Here is a 25595-nt window from a genome sequence, read left to right as displayed (position 1 = left end):
CATACACTGACCTACCTGACATACATACACTGACCTACCTAACATGCATACACTGACCTACCTGACATACACACACTGACCTACCTGACATACACACACTGACCTACCTGACATACATACACTGACCTACCTGACATACACACACTGACCTACCCGACATACACACACTGACCTACCTGACATACATACACTGACCTACCTGACATACACACACTGACCTACCTGACATACACACACTGACCTACCTGACATACACACACTGACTTATATACACTGACCTACCTGATATACATACACTGACATACATACACTAACCTACCTGACATACACACACTGACCACTGACCGCTCGTATATCAAGACATGCTCGTATATCAGGACCGCGCTCGTATATCAAGACATGCTCGTATATCAAGACATGCTCGTATATCAAGACCACGCTCATATATCAAGACATGCTCGTATATCATGACCGCGCTCGTATATCAAGACATGCTCGTATATCAAGACCGCGCTCGAATATCAAGACATGCTCGTATATCAAGACCGCGCTCGTATATCAAGACATGCTCGTATATCAAGACCGCGCTCGTATTTCAAGACATGCTCGTGTATATAGGCCACGCTCGTATATCAGGACATGCTCGTATATCAAGACCGCGCTCGTATATCAAGACATGCTCATATATCAAGACCGCGCTCGTATATCAAGACCGCGCTCGTATATCAAGACAACACTCGTATATCAAAACATGCTCGTATATCAAGACCGCGCTCGTATATCAAGACAGCGCTCGTACTGACCTACCTGACATACACACACTGACCTACCTGACATACATACACTGACCTACCTGACATACATACACTGACATACATACACTGACCTACCTAACATGCATACACTGACCTACCTAACATGCATACACTGACCTACCTGATATACACCCACCGACCTACCTGACATACATACATTGACCTACCTGACATACACACACTGACCTACCTGACATACACACACTGACCTACCTGACATGCATACACTGACCTACCTGACATACACACACTGACCTACCTGACATACACACACTGACCTACCTGACATACACACACTGACCTACCTGACATACACACACTGACCTACCTGACATACACACACTGACCTACCTGACATACACACACTGACCTACCTGACATACATACACTGACCTACCTAACATGCATACACTGACCTACCTGACATACACACACTGACCTACCTGACATACACACACTGACCTACCTGACATACATACACTGACCTACCTGACATACACACACTGACCTACCTGACATACACACACTGACCTACCTGACATACATACACTGACCTACCTGACATACACACACACTGACTTATATACACTGACCTACCTGACATACACACACTGACCACTGACCGCTCGTATATCAAGACATGCTCGTATATCAAGACCGCGCTCGTATATCAAGACATGCTCGTATATCAAGACCGCGCTCGTATATCAAGACATGCTCGTATATCAAAACCGAGCTGACCTACCTAACATGCATACACTGACCTACCTGATATACACACACTGACCTACCTGACATACACACACTGACCTACCTGACATACACACACTGACCTACCTGACATACACACACTGACCTACCTGACATACACACACTGACCTACCTGACATACACACACTGACCTACCTGACATACACACACTGACCTACCTGACATACATACACTGACCTACCTAACATGCATACACTGACCTACCTGACATACACACACTGACCTACCTGACATACACACACTGACCTACCTGACATACATACACTGACCTACCTGACATACACACACTGACCTACCTGACATACACACACTGACTTATATACACTGACCTACCTGACATACACACACTGACCTACCTGACATACACACACTGACCTACCTGACATACATATACTGACCTACCTGACATACATACACTGACCTACCTGACATACACACACTGACTTATATACACTGACCTACCTGACATACACACACTGACCTACCTGACATACACACACTGACCTACCTGACATACATACACTGACCTACCTGACATACATACACTGACCTACCTAACATGTATACACTGACCTACCTGATATACACACACTGACCTACCTGACATACATACACTGACCTACCTGACATACATACACTGACCTACCTGATATACATACACTGACCAGGAGACAGACTTGTCCTGCAGCTCAGCCGTGGTGTTCGTGGTGGCATCAAGACCGCGCTCGTATATCAAGACCCCGCTCTTAGATCAAGACATGCTCGTATATAAAGACCGCGCTCGTATATCAAGACCGCGCTCGTATATCAAGACATGCTCGTATATCAAGACCGCGCTCGTATATCAAGACATGCTCGTATATCAAGACCGCGCTCGTATATCAAGACATGCTCGTATATCAAGACCGCGCTCGTATATCAAAACATGCTCGTATATCAAGACCGCGCTCGTATATCAAGACCGCGCTCGTATATCAAAACATGCTCGTATATCAAGACATGCTCGTACATCAAGACCGCACTCGTATATAAAAACATGCTCGTATATCAAGACCGCGCTCGTATATCAAGACATGCTCGTATATCAAGACCGCGCTCGTATATCAAGACATGCTCGTATATCAAGACCGCGCTCGTATATCAAGACATTCTCGTAGATCAAGACCGCGCTCGTATATCAAGACATGCTCGTAAATCAAGACCGCGCTCGTATATCAAGACATGCTCGTATATCAAGACCGCGCTCGTATATAAAAACATGCTCGTATATCAAGACCGCGCTCGTATATCTAGACATCACTCGTATATCAAGACCGCGCTCGTATATCAAGACATGCTCGTATATCAAGACCACGCTCATATATCAAGACCGCGCTCGTATATCAAGACAGCGCTCGTACTGACCTACCTGACATACACACACTGACCTACCTGACATACACACACCGACCTACCTGACATACATACATTGACCTACCTGACATACATACACTGACATACATACACTGACCTACCTGACATACATACACTGACCTACCTAACATGCATACACTGACCTACCTGATATACACACACTGACCTACCTGACATACATACATTGACCTACCTGACATACACACACTGACCTACCTGACATACACACACTGACCTACCTGACAAACACACACTGACCTACCTGACATACACACTGACCTACCTGACATACATACACTGACCTACCTAACATGCATACACTGACCTACCTGATATACACACACCGACCTACCTGACATACATACATTGACCTACCTGACATACACACACTGACCTACCTGACATACACACACTGACCTACCTGACATACATACACTGACCTACCTGACATACACACACTGACTTATATACACTGACCTACCTGATATACATACACTGACATACATACACTGACCTACCTGACATACATACACTGACCTACCTAACATGCATACACTGACCTACCTGACATACACACACTGACCTACCTGACATACATACACTGACCTACCTAACATGCATACACTGACCTACCTGACATACACACACTGACCTACCTGACATACATACACTGACCTACCTGACATACATACACTGACCTACCTGACATACACACACTGACCTACCTGACATACATACACTGACCTACCTGACATACACACACTGACCTACCTGACATACACACACTGACCTACCTGACATACACACACTGACTTATATACACTGACCTACCTGACATACACACACTGACCACTGACCGCTCGTATATCAAGACATGCTCGTATATCAAGACCGCGCTCGTATATCAAGACATGCTCGTATATCAAGACCGCGCTCGTATATCAAGACATGCTCGTATATCAAGACATGCTCGTATATCAAGACCGCGCTCGTATATCAAAACATGCTCGTATATCAAAACCGAGCTCGTATATCAAGACATGCTCGTATATCAAGACCGCGCTCGTATATCAAGACATGCTCGTATATCAAGACCGCGCTCGTATATCAAGACATGCTCGTATATCAAGACCGCGCTCGTATATCAAAACATGCTCGTATATCAAAACCGAGCTCGTATATCAAGACATGCTCGTGTATTAAGACCGCGCTCGTATATCAAGACATGCTCGTATTTCATGACCGCGCTCGTATATCAAGACATGCTCGTATATTAAGACCGCGCTCGTATATCAAGAAATGCTCGTATATCAAAACCGCGCTCGTATATCAAGACATGCTCGTATATCAAGACCGCGCTCGTATATCAAGACATGCTCGTATATAAAGACGGCACTCGTATATCAAGACCGCGCTCGTATATCAAGACAACACTCGTATATCAAAACATGCTCGTATATCAAGACCGCGCTCGTATATCAAGACCGCGCTCGTATATCAAGACATGCTCGTATATCAAAACATGCTCGTATATCAAGACCACGCTCGTATATCAAGACATGCTCGTATATCAAGACCACGCTCATATATCAAGACATGATCGTATATCAAGACAGCGCTCGTACTGACCTACCTGACTCACACACTGACCTACCTGACATACATACACTGACCTACCTGACATACACACACTGACCTACCTGACATACACACACTGACCTACCTGACATACACACACTGACCTACCTGACATACATACACTGACATACATACACTGACCTACCTGACATACATACACTGACCTACCTGATATACATACAGTGACATACATACACTGACCTACCTGACATACACACACTGACCTACCTGACATACACACACTGACCTACCTGACATACACACACTGACATACATACACTGACCTACCTGACATACATACACTGACCTACCTAACATGTATACACTGACCTACCTGATATACACACACTGACCTACCTGACATACATACACTGACATACATACACTGACCTACCTGACATACATACACTGACCTACCTAACATGTATACACTGACCTACCTGATATACACACACTGACCTACCTGACATACATACACTGACCTACCTGACATACACACACTGACCTACCTGACATACATACACTGACCTACCTGACATACACACACTGACTTATATACACTGACCTACCTGATATACATACACTGACCAGGAGACAGACTTGTCCTGCAGCTCAGTCGTGGTGTTCGTGGTGGCATCAAGACCGCGCTCGTATATCAAGACCGCGCTCGTATATAAAGACATGCTCGTACATCAAGACCGCGCTCTTAGATCAAGACATGCTCGTATATCAAGACATGCTCGTATATCAAAACATGCTCGTATATCAAGACCGCGCTCGTATATCAAGACATGCTCGTACATCAAAACCGCGCTCGTATATCAAGACATGCTCGTATATCAAGACCGCGCTCGTATATCAAAACATGCTCGTATATCAAGACCGCGCTCGTATATCTAGACATGCTCGTATATCAAGACCGCGCTCGTACTTCAAGACCGCGCTCTTAGAACAAGACATGCTCGTATATCAAGACATGCTCGTATATCAAAACATGCTCGTATATCAAGACCGCGCTCGTATATCAAGACCGCGCTCGTATATCAAGACATGCTTGTATATCAAGACCGCGCTCGTATATCAAGACCGCGCTCGTATATCAAGACATGCTCGTACATCAAAACCGCGCTCGTATATCAAGACATGCTCATATATCAAAACATGCTCGTATATCAAGACATGCTCGTATATCAAGACAGCACTCGTATATCAAAACATGCGCGTATATCAAAACATGCTCGTATATCAAGACCGCGCTCGTATATCAAGACAACACTCGTATATCAAAAATGCTCGTATATCAAGACCGCGCTCGTATATCAAGGCAGCGCTCGTATATCAAGACAGAGCTCGTATATCAAGTCCGCGCTCGTATATCAAGACATGCTCGTATATGAAGACATGATCGTATAATCAAGACAACACTCATATATCAAAACATGCTCGTATATCAAGACATGCCCGTATATCAAGACCGCGCTCGTATATCAAAACATGCTCGTATATCAAAACCGAGCTCGTACATCAAGACATGCTCGTATATCAGGACCGCGCTCGTATATCAAGACATGCTCGTATATAAAGACCGCGCTCGTATATCAAGACATGCTCGTATATCAAGACCGCGCTCGTATATCAAGACATGCTCGTATATCAAAACATGCTCGTATATCAAGACCGTGCTCGTATATCAAGGCAGCGCTCGTATATCAAGGCAGCGCTCGTATATCAAGACAGCGATCGTATATCAAGACCACGCTCGTATATCAAGACCGTGCTCGTATATCAAGGCAGCGCTCGTATATCAAGGCAGCGCTCGTATATCAAGACAGCGATCGTATATCAAGACCGCGCTCGTATATCAAGACAGCACTCATATATCAAAACATGCTCGTATATCAAGACCACGCTCGTATATCAAGACCACGCTCGTATATCAAGACATGCTCGTATATCAAGACCACGCTCATATATCAAGACATGATCGTATATCAAGACAGCGCTCGTACTGACCTACCTGACATACACACACTGACCTACCTGACATACACACACTGACCTACCTGACATGCATACACTGACCTACCTGACATACATACACTGACCTACCTAACATGCATACACTGACCTACCTGATATACACACACCGACCTACCTGACATACATACATTGACCAACCTGACATACACACACTGACCTACCTGACATACACACACTGACCTACCTGACATACACACACTGACTTATATACACTGACCTACCTGATATACATACAGTGACATACATACACTGACCTACCTGACATACACACACTGACCTACCTGACATACACACACTGACCTACCTGACATACACACACTGACCTACCTGACATACATACACTGACATACATACACTGACCTACCTGACATACATACACTGACCTACCTAACATGTATACACTGACCTACCTGATATACACACACTGACCTACCTGACATACATACACTGACCTACCTGACATACACACACTGACTTACCTGACATACATACACTGACCTACCTGACATACACACACTGACTTATATACACTGACCTACCTGATATACATACACTGACCTACCTGATATACATACACTGACCAGGAGACAGACTTGTCCTGCAGCTCAGCCGTGGTGTTCGTGGTGGCATCAAGACCGCGCTCGTATATCAAGACCGCGCTCGTATATCAAGACATGCTCGTATATCAAGACATGCTCGTATATCAAGACAGCGCTCGTATATCAAAACATGCTCGTATATCAAAACATGCTTGTATATCAAGACCGCGCTCGTATATCAAGACAACACTCCTATATCAAGACCGCGCTCGTATATCAAGACATGATCGTATATCAAGACCGCGCTCGTATATCAAGACAGCGCTCGTACTGACCTACCTGACATACACACACTGACCTACCTGACATGCATACACTGACCTACCTGACATGCATACACTGACCTACCTGATATACACACACCGACCTACCTGACATACATACATTGACCTACCTGACATACACACACTGACCTACCTGACATACACACACTGACCTACCTGACATACACACACTGACCTACCTGACATACACACACTGACCTACCTGACATACACACACTGACCTACCTGACATACACACACTGACTTATATACACTGACCTACCTGATATACATACACTGACATACATACACTGACCTACCTGACATACACACACTGACCTACCTGACATACACACACTGACCTACCTGACATACACACACTGACCTACCTGACATACATACACTGACCTACCTGACATACATACACTGACATACATACACTGACCTACCTGACATACATACACTGACCTACCTAACATGCATACACTGACCTACCTGATATACACACACACTGACCTACCTGACATACATAAACTGACCTACCTGACATACACACACTGACCTACCTGACATACACACACTGACCTACCTAACATGTATACACTGACCTACCTGATATACACACACTGACCTACCTGACATACATACACTGACCTACCTGACATACATACACTGACCTACCTGACATACACACACTGACTTATATACACTGACCTACCTGATATACATACACTGACATACATACACTGACCTACCTGACATACATACACTGACCTACCTAACATGCATACACTGACCTACCTGATATACACACACTGACCTACCTGACATACACACACTGACCTACCTGACATACACACACTGACCTACCTGACATACACACACTGACCTACCTGACATACATACACTGACCTACCTGACATACATACACTGACATACATACACTGACCTACCTGACATACATACACTGACCTACCTGACATACATACACTGACCTACCTGATATACACACACTGACCTACCTGACATACACACACTGACCTACCTGACATACACACACTGACCTACCTGACATACACACACTGACCTACCTGACATACACACACTGACCTACCTGACATACACACACTGACCTACCTGACATGCATACACTGACCTACCTGACATACACACACTGACCTACCTGACATACACACACTGACCTACCTGACATACATACACTGACATACATACACTGACCTACCTGACATACACACACTGACCTACCTGACATACACTGACCTACCTAACATGCATACACTGACCTACCTGATATACACACACTGACCTACCTGACATACATACACTGACCTACCTGACATACACACACTGACCTACCTGACATACACACACTGACCTACCTGACATACATAAACTGACCTACCTGACATACATACACTGACATACATACACTGACCTACTTGACATACATACACTGACCTACCTAACATGCATACACTGACCTACCTGATATACACACACTGACCTACCTGACATACATACACTGACCTACCTGACATACACACACTGACCTACCTGACATACACACACTGACCTACCTGACATACACACACTGACCTACCTGACATACATACACTGACCTACCTGACATACATACACTGACCTACCTGACATACATACACTGACCTACCTGACATACATACACTGACCTACCTGACATACACACACTGACCTACCTGACATACATACACTGACCTACCTGATATACATACACTGAACAGGAGACAGACTTGTCCTGCAGCTCAGCCGTGGTGTTCGTGGTGGCATCAAGACCGCGCTCGTATATCAAAACATGCTCGTATATCAAGACCGCGCTCGTATATCAAAACATGCTCGTATATCAAGACCGCGCTCGTATATCAAAACATGCTCGTATATCAAGACCGCGCTCGTATATCAAGTCTGCGCGCATATCAAGACAGCACTCGTATATAAAAACATGCTCGTATATCAAGACCGCGCGCGTATATCAAAACATGCTCGTATATCAAGACCGCGCTCGTATATCAAGACATGCTCGTATATCAAGACATGCTCGTATATCAAGACCGCGCTCGTATATCAAGACATGCGCGTATATCAAAACATGCTCGTATATCAAAACATGCTCGTATATCAAGACCGCGCTCGTATATCAAGACATGCTCGTATATCAAAACAAGCTCGTATATCAAGACCGCGCTCGTATATGAAGACATGCTCGTATATCAAAACCGCGCTCGTATATCAAGACAGCACTCGTATATCAAAACATGCTCGTATATCAAGACCGCGCTCGTATATCAAGACCGCGCTCGTATATCAAGACCGTGCTCGTATATCAAGACCGCGCTCGTATATCAAGACATGATCGTATAATCAAGACAGCACTCATATCAAAACATGCTCGTATATCAAGACCACGCTCGTATATCAAGACATGCTCGTATATCAAGACATGATCGTATATCAAGACCGCGCTCGTATATCAAGACCGCGCTCGTATATCAAAACATGCTCGTATATCAAGACAGCGCTCGTATATCAAAACAGTGCTCGTATATCAGGATTTCTGTCAGGATCCTCTGTCAGGATTTCAGAACCACTTCCCGGACGTAAATCGGCCATAGGCCGGGCGGGAAGTGGTTAATGTCCCAGTTCTCCCCCTGAAGAAGTCACGAGGTGTGACGTAACGGCGTAGGGAGTGCGAGAGGCTGACGCAATACCAGAAGTCACGTGAGAATACGTTTGAAACGCTGAGATTTTTATCGTTTTGCACATTTGTTTGTTGTTTCATGTAAGAGTCCACTTTTAGTGTATAATAAAGCGGTCTAGTTTTAATACATACTACACTATTGGAGGTCCGTTTCTTCTCCTTTCTCCCCACTCTTATGTCCTATCGCAAGGACGTCATTTGCTTCAAAGTGAACGGCGTCCAGCGCCATTCACAAATCACTTACGCAAATGACGTAAAATTCGAAACGTCGCGACGCAGGGAACGACGGGTATACTTTAGCATTGGCTGCCCCTGCTATTAGAAGGGGCAGCCTTACGCTAAACACGCCGTACGGAAACGACGTAAATTGCGTACGCAGGGCTCGCGCAACATTGTGAATCGGTGTTAGTATGCAATTTGCATACTATACGCTGAGCACAATGGGAGCGCCCCCTAGCGGTCATCGCTAGAATGCAGCCTAAGATATGCGTGGCATAAGAGCCTTATGCCACGCAGATTTTAGGCTGCAGTCGGCGTTACGATGTTCGTGAATCAGGAGCATTCGTAACGCCGGAGCAAGTAAGCAATTGCGCTGTGTAACCTATGGTTACGCAGGCGCAATTGCTTCTTGAATCCGGGCCACTGACATTGAGGTGGGGTTGTGTGACCTACCTGAGACATGCATACATACACTGACATACAAACACTGACCTACCTGACATTGGGGGTGCAACGGATCAAAACACCCCCACTTCAGTGCAGGCCCTCCCCAGCAGTACACCCCCTAGTACAGACACACCCCTCCCCTCCTCAGTACAGACACACCCCTCCCCTCCTCAGTGCAGACACCCTCCAGTAGTACAGACAGTAACCCCTCAGTGCAGACCCCTCATCAGTATGACTCCCAGTCCCCCTTACAGACCTCAGACAGCGGTGTGTGTGTCCTACGAGTGCAGGCTCCTCCTCCTCTGTGGCTGTAAACAGAGAGGAGGGCCGGCGCCGGGTGTACCAAGATGGCCGCAGCTCCGGAGCTAGGCCGAAGCCACGGCCTTTCCTAATGCTATGGCCGCAGCGGCAATCCGCGGATCACATAGTGTGCCGATTCGGAAAGGGGGAACAGTTAGGATCACGGATCAACGGTGATCCGATGCACCACTGTCTGACATGCATACACTGACCTACCTGATATACACACACTGACCTACCTGACATACACACACTGACCTACCTGACATACATACACTGACCTACATACACTGACCTACCTAACATGCATACACTGACCTACCTGACATACATACACTGACCTACCTAACATGCATACACTGACCTACCTGACATACACACACTGACCTACCTGACATACACACACTGACCTACCTGACATGCATACACTGACCTACCTGACATACACACACTGACCTACATACACTGACCTACCTGACATACACACACTGACCTACCTGACATACACACACTGACCTACCTGACATACACACACTGACCTACCTGACATACACACACTGACTTATATACACTGACCTACCTGATATACATACACTGACATACATACACTGACCTACCTGACATACACACACTGACCTACCTGACATACACACACTGACCTACCTGACATACACACACTGACCTACCTGACATACACACACTGACCTACCTGACATACACACACTGACCTACCTGACATACACACACTGACCTACCTGACATACATACACTGACATACATACACTGACCTACCTGACATACATACACTGACCTACCTGACATACACACACTGACCTACCTGACATACACACACTGACCTACCTGACATACATACACTGACATACATACACTGACCTACCTGACATACATACACTGACCTACCTAACATGCATACACTGACCTACCTGATATACACACACTGACCTACCTGACATACATACACTGACCTACCTGACATACACACACTGACCTACCTGACATACATACACTGACCTACCTGATATACATACACTGACCAGGAGACAGACTTGTCCTGCAGCTCAGCCGTGGTGTTTGTGGTGGCATCAAGACCGCGCTCGTATATCAAAACATGCTCGTATATCAAGACCGCGCTCGTATATCAAGACCGCGCTCGTATATCAAGACATGCTCGTATATCAAGACAGCACTCGTATATAAAAACATGCTCGTATATCAAGACATGCTCGTATATCAAAACATGCTCGTATATCAAAACATGCTCGTATATCAAGACCGCGCTCTTATTTCAAGACATGCTCGTATATCAAGACCGCGCTCGTATATCAAGACATGCTCGTATATCAAGACATGCTCGTATATCAAGACCGCGCTCGTATATCAAGACATGCTCGTATATCAAGACAGCACTCGTATATAAAAACATGCTCGTATATCAAAACATGCGCGTCTATCAAAACATGCTCGTATATCAAGACAGCACTCGTATATCAAAACATGCTCGTATATCAAGACCCCGCTCGTATATCAAGACCGCGCTCGTATATCAAGATCGCGCTCGTATATCAGGATTTCTGTCAGGATTTCTGTCAGGATCCTCTGTCAGGATTTCAGAACCACTTCCCGGACGTAAATCGGCCATAGGCCGGGCGGGAAGTGGTTAATGTCCCAGTTCTCCCCCTGAAGAAGTCACGAGGTGTGACGTAACGGCGTAGGGAGTGCGAGAGGCTGACGCAATACCAGAAGTCACGTGAGAATACGTTTGAAACGCTGAGATTTTTATCGTTTTGCACATTTGTTTGTTGTTTCATGCAAGAGTCCACTTTTAGTGTATAATAAAGCGGTCTAGTTTTAATACATACTACACTATTGGAGGCCCGTTTCTTCTCCTTTCTCCCCACTCTTATGTCCTATCGCAAGGACGTCATTTGCTTCAAAGTGAACGGCGTCCAGCGCCATTCACAAATCACTTACGCAAATGACGTAAAATTCGAAACGTCGCAACGCGGGGAACGACGGGTATACTTTAGCATTGGCTGCCCCTGCTATTAGAAGGGGCAGCCTTACGCTAAACACGCCGTACGGAAACGACGTAAATTGCGTACGCAGGGCTCGCGCAACATTGTGAATCGGTGTTAGTATGCAATTTGCATACTATACGCTGAGCACAATGGGAGCGCCCCCTAGCGGTCATCGCTAGAATGCAGCCTAAGATATGCGTGGCATAAGAGCCTTATGCCACGCAGATTTTAGGCTGCAGTCGGCGTTACGATGTTCGTGAATCAGGAACATTCGTAACGCCGGAGCAAGTAAGCAATTGCGCTGTGTAACCTATGGTTACGCAGGCGCAATTGCTTCTTGAATCCGGGCCACTGACATTTGTAGTAGTATATGTTGTAATATATGGATATGTATGTGTATATTTTTTTTTTTTCTTCTTTTTTTTTTTTTTTTAAAGTGTATTTTGTGCGTGTACTCGAGAGAGGAGCCGGACTGCAGGAGTTGGGAGTAGGCAGGCCTCCCCCAGAGGCAATCTGCCATCTTTCTCCATGCCCCGGGTGGCAATGGCGGGTGTGTGAGGGGGTCCTCCCACACAGCCCGCCCTACCTGCTCCGCTTTGAAGCCCAACGGGGCAGAGGGACTCCCTATAAGGGAGTGAGAGGATCTAGCCCGCTCAACCAGCCCCATTAGTCCTTCGCCTCTCTTTTTAGAGACCGCGTGGTCAAAGTGCGTGCATGTTAACCCAATTTCAAGTGCGTGTAAGTGTGGAGGTTTTTGTGGGGGGGGGTGGGCGTACTAAGCGCAGGCTTACCTCGCATAGTACACCCACCGGGAGCCGGGCTGAGACCACCAAACTCAATTCACATGTAGCCGAGACCGGGATCCGAACCCCTAGCTGCAGAGGTGAAAGGCTTGTCAGCGCAGTGCCAATCGCGTTGAGCCACCGCAGCTCCCTTTATGTATGTGTATATTTATATATATATGTATATATATATATATCTGTATTATATGAGTCTAACATATACAGGCCGGATTTCAAACCTGTGCAAAGAGACAGGAAGAGTCTCAAACCACTATTCAATCAGTTGAATTAGATTAAATGATAAGTCTAGTTTACACATCAGGCCTGTGATTACATGTTGCAAGTCAAAAGAGGTTTGTCTATTGTCAAAAAAGACAGAGACAGGATGGAGCCGTTTTTACATATCGAACCATTATTCAGATCACATGCAATCTAATTACTTATTAGAGGGGGGTTTATTAGTATGCAAGGATGCATACTAATTAGTGACTTCGGCTGAAGTCACATCCTGTCTTTTAAGAGTGGCAGGTAAATATGTCCTGCTGTCTTTCAATTAAGAGACAACCAATCAAATTGCTCAGCTATTCAAAAGAAACAATATATAATGTTGGGAATTTCTGGCTACCAGTTAGAGAATATACCCCCACGTATTCTCTGCATGAACATGTGAAGGCACAAGTCTAGTCTTGTCTTGTCACTCTATGATGAACATTACTCTGTTGGATTCTTGTATCGTCTGTGGACTTTGTATGTTATTGGAAGATCCATTAAATGCGTTCTCTGGAGAACCTTGTGTGAGTTGCTGCGGAACAACCTAATTTACTCTCTGACTTCAGTACATTGGATCTTATGGTTCTGTGTTGGACACTATACAAGATTACTACAGGCAGGGGTAAAGATCAGATGAAATTCTCTGTTAAATGGAGAAACATAATCCTCCAGTGGATCTGTGAGTTTATAAATTAAAGACAAGAAATGAGGGGCATATTGCATGGATTTGAGTTGGGCCATGTCTTGGCTAAAAACAGGAGATAGCAACAGGTTGACTTACGATAGGTTCATCTTTACAAGCATGTTATATGTTACATGCATATTTAAGGTGTAACGTGTAACATGCTCCTACAACCCCCTTCCCCTGTGACAGAGGGCATGGGCTCCTCTCCCCAGACCCACTGTCACATGATTATTTATTTTCAAAAAACTGTATAATATATTTTACAGTTGGATTGTAGATATACAACATAGTTTCTCCAAAGGCACGTGTAGTTAGATACATAACGCACATTTTCATCTGTATGATTTTTCGCTTTGGGTTGAGCAGTGATGGGTTGGAAACTCATGTCTGGCCGGCTGTGCAGGGCTTGGCCTGCACAGCCATGTCATTAATTTACAGAGATTTGTAAATGAGAAAACAACAAGTCTAGTCCGCCACCTCAGCAGATGGCTTGTAGTTCTTAATCAACTGTGAGGCCCCGTACACACGTCCGAGGAACTCGACGTGCCAAACACATCGAGTTCCTCGTCAAGTTCAGTGTGGAAGCCGCCGAGGATCTCGCCGAGCCAACTTTCCTCATTGAACAACGAGGAAATAGAGAACATGTTCTCTTTTCGGCCCGACGAGTTCCTCGTCGGCTTCCTCGCTGAAAAGTGTACACACGACCGAGTTTCTCGGCAGAATCCAGCTCCGACCGAGTTTCTGGCTGAATTCTGCCAAGAAACTCGGTCGTGTGTATGGGGCCTGAGGGTGCTGATGATCACCCTCATAGTACATTCATAAGCACTGCAGCCTTCAAACTGACAGAGGTATGGGCATAAGTCTGCAAGGCTTTTCTGCAGGAGCCTGACATTGCAACCATTAATTCTGTGTGCAATGGTCTGCAGGCTCCTATGGAAAAAAATATTAAAATGCTTATTTTTTGGCTGCAAAAATATGTACATTTATAATTTTTTTCACAAAGGTGAACTTATGCTTTACCAGCCCATCATCATCACTGCAATGTTATATTTTGCTCTAAGTGAAGATACCTGTACATCATAGAAGGTCTTGTGATGATATATATTTTTTTCTCTTCTCTTTCCATTTTAGCTTTTTTATTTTTCAAAGGAAGAGCTAGAAGTGGTGACAAAATTTACCTCTCAGATGGTGGTCAAGGCAATTTCACTGATGCTAGAGACAGGTGTACAGATGCGGGAGGTCAAATTGCCACTCCAAAGAATGCTGATGAGAATGAAGCCGTACGCTCCATCACCAATGATTACGATGTCATTGCTTTTCTTGGAATAAATAAACTAGAGACAGATGGGACTTACAGATGTCCATCGGGTGATGCGATCTCCTACACCAACTGGAAAAAAAATGCACCCAGTAATAAACAAGTCACACCGGACTGTTTAGAGCTGCAAAAAACAGGAAAATGGAATGAAATTGCTTGTCAATTCAAACGTCTTATCATCTGTGAGTTTTCTATCTAGCGGTTAAATAATTACTGCTTTTGTCACTTTCATTTGTTGGCATGTTTTGGCTTTTGTGGTCTTAAATAAGACCATCATTAAAAAAAAATGTCATCTTATTTCAGCAGTTTAACAATCATTAAAAAAAAACTGTCAATAAAAAAAAGCACCTAACATATACTGTATATCATTATGCATTTCCATATTATAAGAAAGCGCAAAGAGAATTAATGTAAACCTACACAACAAAGAATATTTCACTGTTATAGAGGAGGTTTCAGATAAGCAGAACAAGAGTAAGGGGCTTCGGCCAGAACCATCTCGGCCTGAATAGTGAAAATATTCACAGGGCTTGTAGAGCCCGGAAGGATCCTCCAGAGGTGGTTAGAGCTCATCACTCAACCAGGGTGATGTCATCTTCTTGGACGGCACAGGCAGGGTTGTCTCTGGAGGCAGTCTGCAAAGAGGCTAGCTGGTCATCACATTATATGTTCTTCAAACACTACAGGGTGGATCTAGCAGCTCTTACTACAGTAGAGTTTGGGAGAAAGTCTATCCAAGCATCTATGTCTTTTTCGTTGAATAAAGATTACGTTTACAGCATTATACCCTCCCTCTAAAAAGCTCATCATTTATCATATGCTGCCATGTCTGGTGTCAGGAAAATGGAAAATGGTATCAAATACTTACCGTAATTTTCCTTTCCTGATGCCAAGACATGGCAGCATACAAACCCTCCCTCTGATCTTAGTTCTTTATACGGAGAATGGAGAGGTTGCTCTCAGTCTGACTTTTATAGAGTTAAACGTGTCCTGTGGGTGGATATAGGGGCGGGGCTATATCATATGTAATTGTGCGATGTCTCGGCATCAGGAAAGGAAAATTCCGGTAAGTATTTGATACCATTTTCCATTTTCCAGTTGGAGTGTAGATATACAACATAGTTTCTCCAAAGGCACGCATAGTTAAATACATAACGCACATTTTCATCTGTATGATTTTTCGCTTTGGGTTGAGCAGTGATGGGTTGGAAACTCATGTTTTTTTTTTAAATATGAATTTTATTAGTTTTTCTTTTTTCACAAGGAAATACAGAAAGGCACAGAGCAACTGTGGCCGCAATAGACCATATCACAAACATGCAGGTTTTACTGTGAGAGTCACATTCCATCTGTAACATAGAAGGAAACTCACGTTTTAATCCATGTCCACAACCAAGAGATTTTTCCCTCACTTTGTCTTCTGATGGCCACATGCTAAGGGTAGACAATCTCCCCATCCTCTTCCCAAAATTTCCAAAATAATTTTTACCAGAGTGGGGCTTCAACACCTTGCATTCTACATATATGACTTGGCTCCACAGTGCCCTTGACCTTTATGAATGACATACCATGATAGTCCTCCCATATTGGACCATGTGTCACTGAGTTGGGATATTCAGGTTACGTCCTCATTCATTGGTCAGCCACAGCGCATAGCTCATTTATTTAATTATTGAATTACTCTGATACATGCCCCACTTGGATTTCCTTTAAATTCTTTATTTATTTCAAGCATTGCTTTACAGGGTTATACATTGTGGTTCAACCACTTATATAAACTATATCATCAAATTATTGGAGAGATGGTAAGGAAAAGATAAGTACCCTACCATTCCCCCTCCCGCTTCCATCCCTTTTCGGCAATACTTCTTCTCCTTTCCTTCTTTTTCCTTTCTCATTTCTCTCTTTCTTTTTTTCTCTTGCATCCCTACCCTCTCCCACCCCCACTCCTTTCCCAAAAAATAAAAAAAAAATAGATAAATGAAAAAACGGGATAAAAAAATAAATAAATAAATAAAAAAAAAAAAAAAAAAAAAAAAAAATAAAAAAAAATAATTCTGCTGGCTATTCCCCGCTCCCCCTCCCCAACCCCTCCCTGTACCTCTCATATGGGGCCCACATCGATTGATATCTCTCATCTTGATCTTTCAGTGTCAAAATTAGGTTTTCCATTTGTTGGATTTCTGCCACTTTTGCGAGCCATTGTGCTCTTGATGGAGACATCTCCTGCTTCCACAAGACTGGGATACACGCTCTTGCAGCTGTGATAAGGTGTCTTAACAGCGAGTTTTGATATTTTTCCATTGTTATTGGAATATCTAATAGTAAAACCGCCGATGGTCTGTCCGCCAGATTAAATCCTGTAATTTTATCAATTATTTCTATTACCATTTGCCAGAATTCCTGTATTTTTCTACACTCCCACCAGATATGCACTAGTGTCCCTTCCGCTTCCTTACATCTCCAGCAGACTTCTGACGTCTCTGGGTATATTCGATGTAGCACCGCTGGTGTTCTGTACCATCTTGTTAATATTTTGTAGCCTCCCTCCTCGTATTTACTTGCTACTGATGCTTTATGCGTGAATCTCAAGATCTTATCTTTTTGTTCTTGTGTAAATGTTAATTTCAGGTCTCTCTCCCATTCTTGTATGAACTTAAATTCTTGTGGTATATCTAGATTTACTAACATTGCGTAAAAATGGGACAGAGAGTGTCTTATTGACTTCCCTTCTAGGCATGTCTGTTCGAATTTAGATGGGTTCCTAACTGTCGTCCCTGCCTTTGTTCGAAGAAATGCTTCCAATTGCATCATCCTCAGAAAATCTAATTCTTGCATCCCTTCTCTTTCCATCTCTCCCCTCGTCATTAATCGGTTATCTTTTGAGAAGTGGGTCACCCTATATATACCCCTCTGTCGCAGGGCCTTAAACTTTGGGTCTGTCAGTCCCATTTGAAAAGCCTTAGTTCCCAGGATCGGTGCGAGTGGGCTTGGATCCTCAGACAGTTTTGTTTTTGCAAAAATCTTTTTGATAATTCGTATAGTCGCTCCTACCGTGGGGTGTTTTTTTACTTCTGGTGTTATTTCCCTATCTGGGGTCCATGCCAGTCCTTCTAATGGTACTTCTACCGTAGCTTGTTCCATTTTTATCCACGGCTTTTCATTCCGCCCACACCAATCCACTACTTTGGCTATATGTGCTGCCTCCTGGTATTTTATCAGATCTGGAAATCCAATCCCCCCTTTCCCCTTGGGTAAAGATAGAATGGTCCTGCTTATCCTTGCTGGTTTCCCTGCCCATCTAAATTTCAAGAATCTTGATCTTAATTCTCTTAAGTAGCTTTGAGGGATTTTAATTGGTAGGGCCTGTATTATATATAAAATTTTGGGGAGCACGTTCATTTTTAATATGTTTGTCCGCCCGAACCACGTAAAGGTCCCTTTGTCCCATTTGTCTAGGTCTGTTTTTATACGCCTTGCCAACGTTACATAGTTGAGCTCAAAAAGTCTGTTTAAACACCCCGTTATCTTTGTGCCCAAGTAATTTATATGAGAGTCTGTCCACCTGAAATTAAAATTCGTTTTTATCTGCTCCAGTTCTTCCGCTTTTACTTCTATTCCTAATGCTTCTGTTTTCCCGTAATTGATTTTAAAGTTGGACAGTTTTCCGTACTCTCGTATTTCCGCCATTAGACACGGCAAGGAGATAATTGGAGATGTTCTAAAAAAAATTAAATCATCCGCGAATGCCGCTACTTTCTGTATCTCTCCTTTGGCTACTAGCCCTCTAATATTCTCGTTCGCTCGAATTTTCCGTAAAAAAGGCTCCATAGTCAACACGAAGATTATGGGTGATAGAGGGCAACCTTGTCTTGTCCCATTTCGAATATTGAATGGGTCGGATGTCTTACCTTCTATTTTTACTTTCGCGCGTGGTTCTGAGTACAGGTTCGAAAACCAACTCAGCATTCCTTCTCTCAGTCCTATGTACTGCAATGTTGCTTTTAGAAATGACCATTCCACTCGATCGAACGCTTTTTCTGCATCGCTGGCTACTAATATCATTGACTTCTTTTGTTTCCCCACTTGGATTTGATCAGCTCAGAGGCTGATCATCCAACTACATGCTGGGCAGTCGGCTGGATAAATTCCAGCTGATTTTTCAGTCTGAGCAAATTTGCATGCATGCATCCGGCACATAGTCTGTGTTTAATTAGATAACGTTATCTAACTATTTTAATTTTTGTATCAATAAACCCCTTTTTCTATGCGGCACGGCCCACATTTGGCATCTTTATCTCCGGGAGGACACATTTCTCTTGTTTTTCCCCCCAGGGGGGGGGGTCTTTTTGTAGGGATTCAACACCTTCCTGTGGTGCACTGCAAGACACCCACAGATTAAAAAAAAAATGCTAGGCATTCAGCAATAAAAAATTATATTGCATTTATAACAAATGTATTAACTTTACCAACAAACATAGCTACTCTGGCCCCTTTCACATGTACAGATCCCGTGAGGATCCGTACATGTCTCATCTGCTTGCTCAGCGGGGATCGCTCCATTAATCCCCGCTGAGCCGGAAGATGACAGGGCGGTCCCTGCACATTGTGCAGGGACCGCCCTGTCAGATCTCTGCTCTCCCCTATGGAGGGATCGGATGAACACGGACCGTCTGTCCATGTTTACCCAATCCACTCTGCGGACGGATGGAAAAATAGGATTTTCCTCCATCTGCAGAATCGGAGCATAGCAGATGTTCACTATCTCATAAGGATACATGTATGTCCCTTTTTCATTCATAAATAGATGGATGAAAAAACGGACATACGGTCCGCTGGTGTGAAAGGGCCCTTACTCTTGGTCATTTCAACTTTTCCAGATCAAAGGGTTTTTATCAACCATCCTGACCCCCCCCTTTACTTAGAACAGGCATAGTATACTGTAGACCAGGGATATGCAATTAGCGGACCTCCAGCTGTTGCAAAACTACAAGTCCCATCATGCCTCTGACTCTGGGTGTCATGCTTGTGGCTGTCAGAGTCTTGCTATGCCTCATGGGAATCGTAGTTCTGCAACAGCTAATTGCTTATCCCTGCTGTAGATGGACAGAACCACAGATTCTCAGGCAGTGATACATAATGTGGCCTGAGATCAGTGTACACCTGACCATCACACCAAAATTAGCTTGTTGGAAATCCCACTAATGCGGTGTTGTCCCCCTCCTTTGTAAAAAAAAAAACAACCCTTTTTGGAAAGGCTTTTTGCAAGGTTTCATAGGGTGTCTGTGGGAACATATGGCCATTTAGCACAAGCGTTGAATTTTGTTGTGATGCATTGCACTAAAATACACTTTAGTGTACTAAAGTAGAACTGTTATTTACTGGATTTCTGTTAGTTTTAATCATAATATGCCAATCCTTTATAAAGATCCAAGAAAGTACATTTCTTCATAACTAATGTAGGATTGAAAACCAAAGAAAAAAAAAATTTAAATTATGAAGTTAATCCTAGGCAAAAATGCATCTGAATCTGTTTGAAAACCCTTCCAAAGAAATTAAATATCATCTATATACCTTCACCATAGAACAAGAGCTGCTACCATGTTTTTATCCTCTCAGAAATTGGAAATGGGTTCCCAATATGCCATACACTACTTGGCACATATATCTTGTTCCCAAAGCTGTGCCAACCTTCTACAGGAAGAATAAATTGTCAACCATGAAATAGTTATGTTGTAACATAAGTCAAATACCGTTCAATATGAAGTCTATCTTCTACCTTCTTAAAAAGGTCTTTCTCCATCAGTGCATCTTCCACTGCCATACAACCTTTCTCATGACCATTATTGTATACAAAGATTCCAAATTAATATAATGTACCTTGCTTATAGAACAGGGTAAACACCCAGCTTATCATCCTTCCAAATAGAAATGGATTCCCAATATGCCATAAACCAGTTGGCAAAGCTGTGTGCGAATCTTGTTACCATACAAACTTTCTCATAATTGATAATTGCATTCAAAGAAGTCACATCTGTATTACAGTGCTCAATAGGGAAAATGTATAGTTAGGGAATAGACTGTGTGTGTGTCACGTATCAGGTGAGACCAGAATTGTGTGGGCTGCAACAGAGGGAACCCAGACGTGTTTTAAGTGAAAATATAATTTATTAAGGATAGTGAAATAATATTAAGATAACAACCTCCAAAACCACTCCAACCAACACCAACAGAAACCACAATAATAATAATAATAACAGTAATAGACCAATATGTACAAGCAATTGGGACAAACCGGAATCACAACAGGGCCAGGTCAGGATCGTCAATGGGAGGTCAGCAGCTGGGGAAAGGGAGCACAAACAGGACAAGGAGGGGATGGATGGATCACAGGGGGAACAGGTATAGGTACAGAGTACGGGTTCACAGGATACCAGGTTCAGGTTCAGGGCGCATAGAAAGATATCAAGGCAAGGTCTAATTGTCACTGCCAGCTATTTATACACATCTCCTGCAATCAGGCTCAGGTGACGCCTGATCGCAGGAGATGTCGGCCCCACACTGCCAGGAACCCCCCGCTGGTGGACGCCAGTACTGCGGCCCAAAGATCACATAATACCACCAGGGGAGAGCTCCCTTGGCAGTTCCAGACTGCCAGGAGACACCTGGTGGTGGAACACAGTACTGCACACCAAATATCAGGCAGTATCACCAGCGGGAGGAACCTTTCCTGACAGTACCCCCCTCAAAGGAGCGGCCTTCCGGACGCTCCAACTAGCTGATGCTGGGGAAAGTCCATAATGTCAAGCCGGACAGCGGATGAAGTCACATCAGGTTGGGCCGGAGGAAGGTCCATGACTTTAAACCGGGCAAAGTGCAGCTCGAGCTGGGCAGTGGGTACAGACATCTCAGGCTGGGCAAAAAGTACATCAAGCTGGGTAGCAGACACAGGAATCTCAAGCTGAGTAGCAGGCACATCAAGCTGGGCAGCAGACAGGGGCAAATCAAGCTGGGCTGCAGACAGGGGAAAATCAAGCTGGGCCGCAGACAGGTGCAAATCAAGCTGGGCCGCAGACAGGTGCAAATCAAGCTGGGCCGCAGACAGGTGCAAATCAAGCTGGGCCGCAGACAGGTGCAAATCAAGCTGGGCCGCAGACAGGGGCAAATCAAGCTGGGCAGCAGACAGGGGCAAATTGAGCTGGGCAGCAGACAGAGGCAAATCGAGCTGGGCAGCAGGCTCTGGGTCGTCGAGCTGGGCAGCAGGCTTCGGGTCGTCGAGCTGGGCAGCAGGCTCTGGGCGGGTTGTTTGGCTGGGGTTGATTGCACCATGTCAGACCATGCTGAAAGTATTGGTTGTACATACTGTAGTTTGAAATCTCCCTGTCTAACAAGAGACTGAGCAGACTCAATGCACTCAGCAATCACCTGTGGGGGACAGGCTGAGTAGTGCTCACAAAAATCAGTGGGGTCATCTTCAAAAAGCCATACTAGGGATACAACTTGGTTCATATTGAAAGGAGGAGTGCAATCGTCATGGCCCTCTGGAATACAGGGCAGGGCCAGCTCAGTACAAATCTTGATCAAAGGCTGCACCTCCGCAAACGGTATATAACCCTGATCGACCAGGGAGTGAGACGATTGGATTGCTGCAAACAACTGGTCACTAGACCATCCTTTCAAAGCCTGACGGCAATAATCACCAATTTCAGATGCCAGCAGAGACAAATAAACAATTTCATCAGCATTCATTTTGAAAATGAGCTAAACCAAAATGGTGCAGCCACTTCTGATCAGGGATGGCCTTGATATACTGTCACGTATCAGGTGAGACCAGAATTGTGTGGACTGCAACAGAGGGAACCCAGACGTGTTTTAAGTGAAAATATAATTTATTAAGGATAGTGAAATAATATTAAAATAACAACCTCCAAAACCACTCCAACCAACACCAACAGAAACCACAAATAATAACAGTAATAGACCAATATGTACAAGTAATAGGGACAAAGCCAGAATCACAACAGGGCCAGGCCAGGATCATCAACGGGAGGTCAGCAGCTGGGGAAAGGGAGCACAAACAGGACAAGGAGGGGATGGATGGATCACAGGGGGAACAGGTATAGGTACAGGCAGGCCCGGACTGGGATAAAAAATAGGCCCGGGCATTTTGGATTGAGCAGCCCGTGACATGTTAACCGGCCCTTTCCCCACTCTTAACCCTGACGGAATCCCGGAAGAGGTGTGTGTGTGTGTGGGGGAGGGTAGGCGAGGGGGGACCAGGAAAGAGCATAGGGGGGTGGAGAGCACAGGGAATAACCTTGAGAACATGGGGTGGGGTGATAGCACAAGTGAGGCAGGGAACACAGGGAGGAAGAGGAGAGCACAGGGGGGCAGCGAGAGCATGGGGGAGGTGGAGAGCACAGGGAGGTGGCGGAGAGCACGGGGGGGGGGGTGGGGGGTGGAGATTACAGGGGGCGGGGAGAGCATGGGGGGATGTGGAGAGCACGGGGGATGTAGAGAGTGGGGAGCACAGGGGGGGGATGTGGAGAGAACAGGGGGATGTGGAGAGAACAGGGGGATGTGGAGTGTGGAGAGCACAGGGGGGATGTGGAGAGCACAGGGGGGATGTGGAGTGTGGAGAGCCCAGGGGGGATGTGGAGTGTGGAGAGCACAGGGGGGATGTGGAGTGTGGAGAGCACAGGGGGGATGTGGAGAGCACAGGGGGGGGATGTGGATAGCACAGGGGGGGATTTGGAGAGCACAAGGGGGAGATGTGGAGCAAAGGGGGGAGATGTGGAGAGCTCAGGGGGGAGATGTGGAGAGCACAGGGGGGAGATGTGGAGAGCACAGGGGGGAGATGTGGAGAGCTCAGGGGGGAGATGTGGAGAGCTCAGGGGGGAGATGTGGAGAGCTCAGGGGGGAGATGTGGAGAGCTCAGGGGGGAGATGTGGAGAGCTCAGGGGGGAGATGTGGAGAGCACAGGGGGGAGATGTGGAGAGCTCAGGGGGGGTTGTGGAGAGCACAGGGGGGATGTGGAGAGAACATGGGGGGTGTGGAGAGCTCAGGGGGGATGTGGAGAGCACAGGGGGGGATGTGGAGAGCACAGGGGGGATGTGGAGAGCACAGGGGGGATGTGGAGTGTGGAGAGCACAGGGGGGATGTGGAGTGTGGAGAGCACAGGGGGGGATGTGGAGAGCTCAGGGGGGATGTGGGGAGCTCAGGGGGGATGTGGGGAGAGCAC

General features: G+C 45.1%; 1 protein-coding gene across 2 annotated transcripts in view; it reads left to right on the top strand.

Moving 5' to 3' along the window:
* The window catches only part of LOC120909338 (pulmonary surfactant-associated protein D-like), a 46822-nt gene extending 30171 nt beyond the window's left edge, over nucleotides 1–16651 (top strand). For both annotated transcript variants that reach the window (XM_040321092.1, XM_040321094.1), the window contains one exon: nucleotides 16168–16651. In XM_040321092.1, the coding sequence (XP_040177026.1) occupies nucleotides 16168–16553 (386 nt within the window). In that variant the 3' untranslated portion in view covers nucleotides 16554–16651. The remainder of the gene's footprint in view (nucleotides 1–16167) is intronic.
* Nucleotides 16652–25595: the final 8944 nt, after the last annotated feature.

The sequence above is a fragment of the Rana temporaria genome, chromosome 8 (genome assembly GCF_905171775.1).
Source record: "Rana temporaria chromosome 8, aRanTem1.1, whole genome shotgun sequence".
NCBI lineage: Eukaryota > Metazoa > Chordata > Amphibia > Anura > Ranidae > Rana > Rana temporaria.
This window is presented reverse-complemented; position numbering and strand designations above follow the sequence as displayed.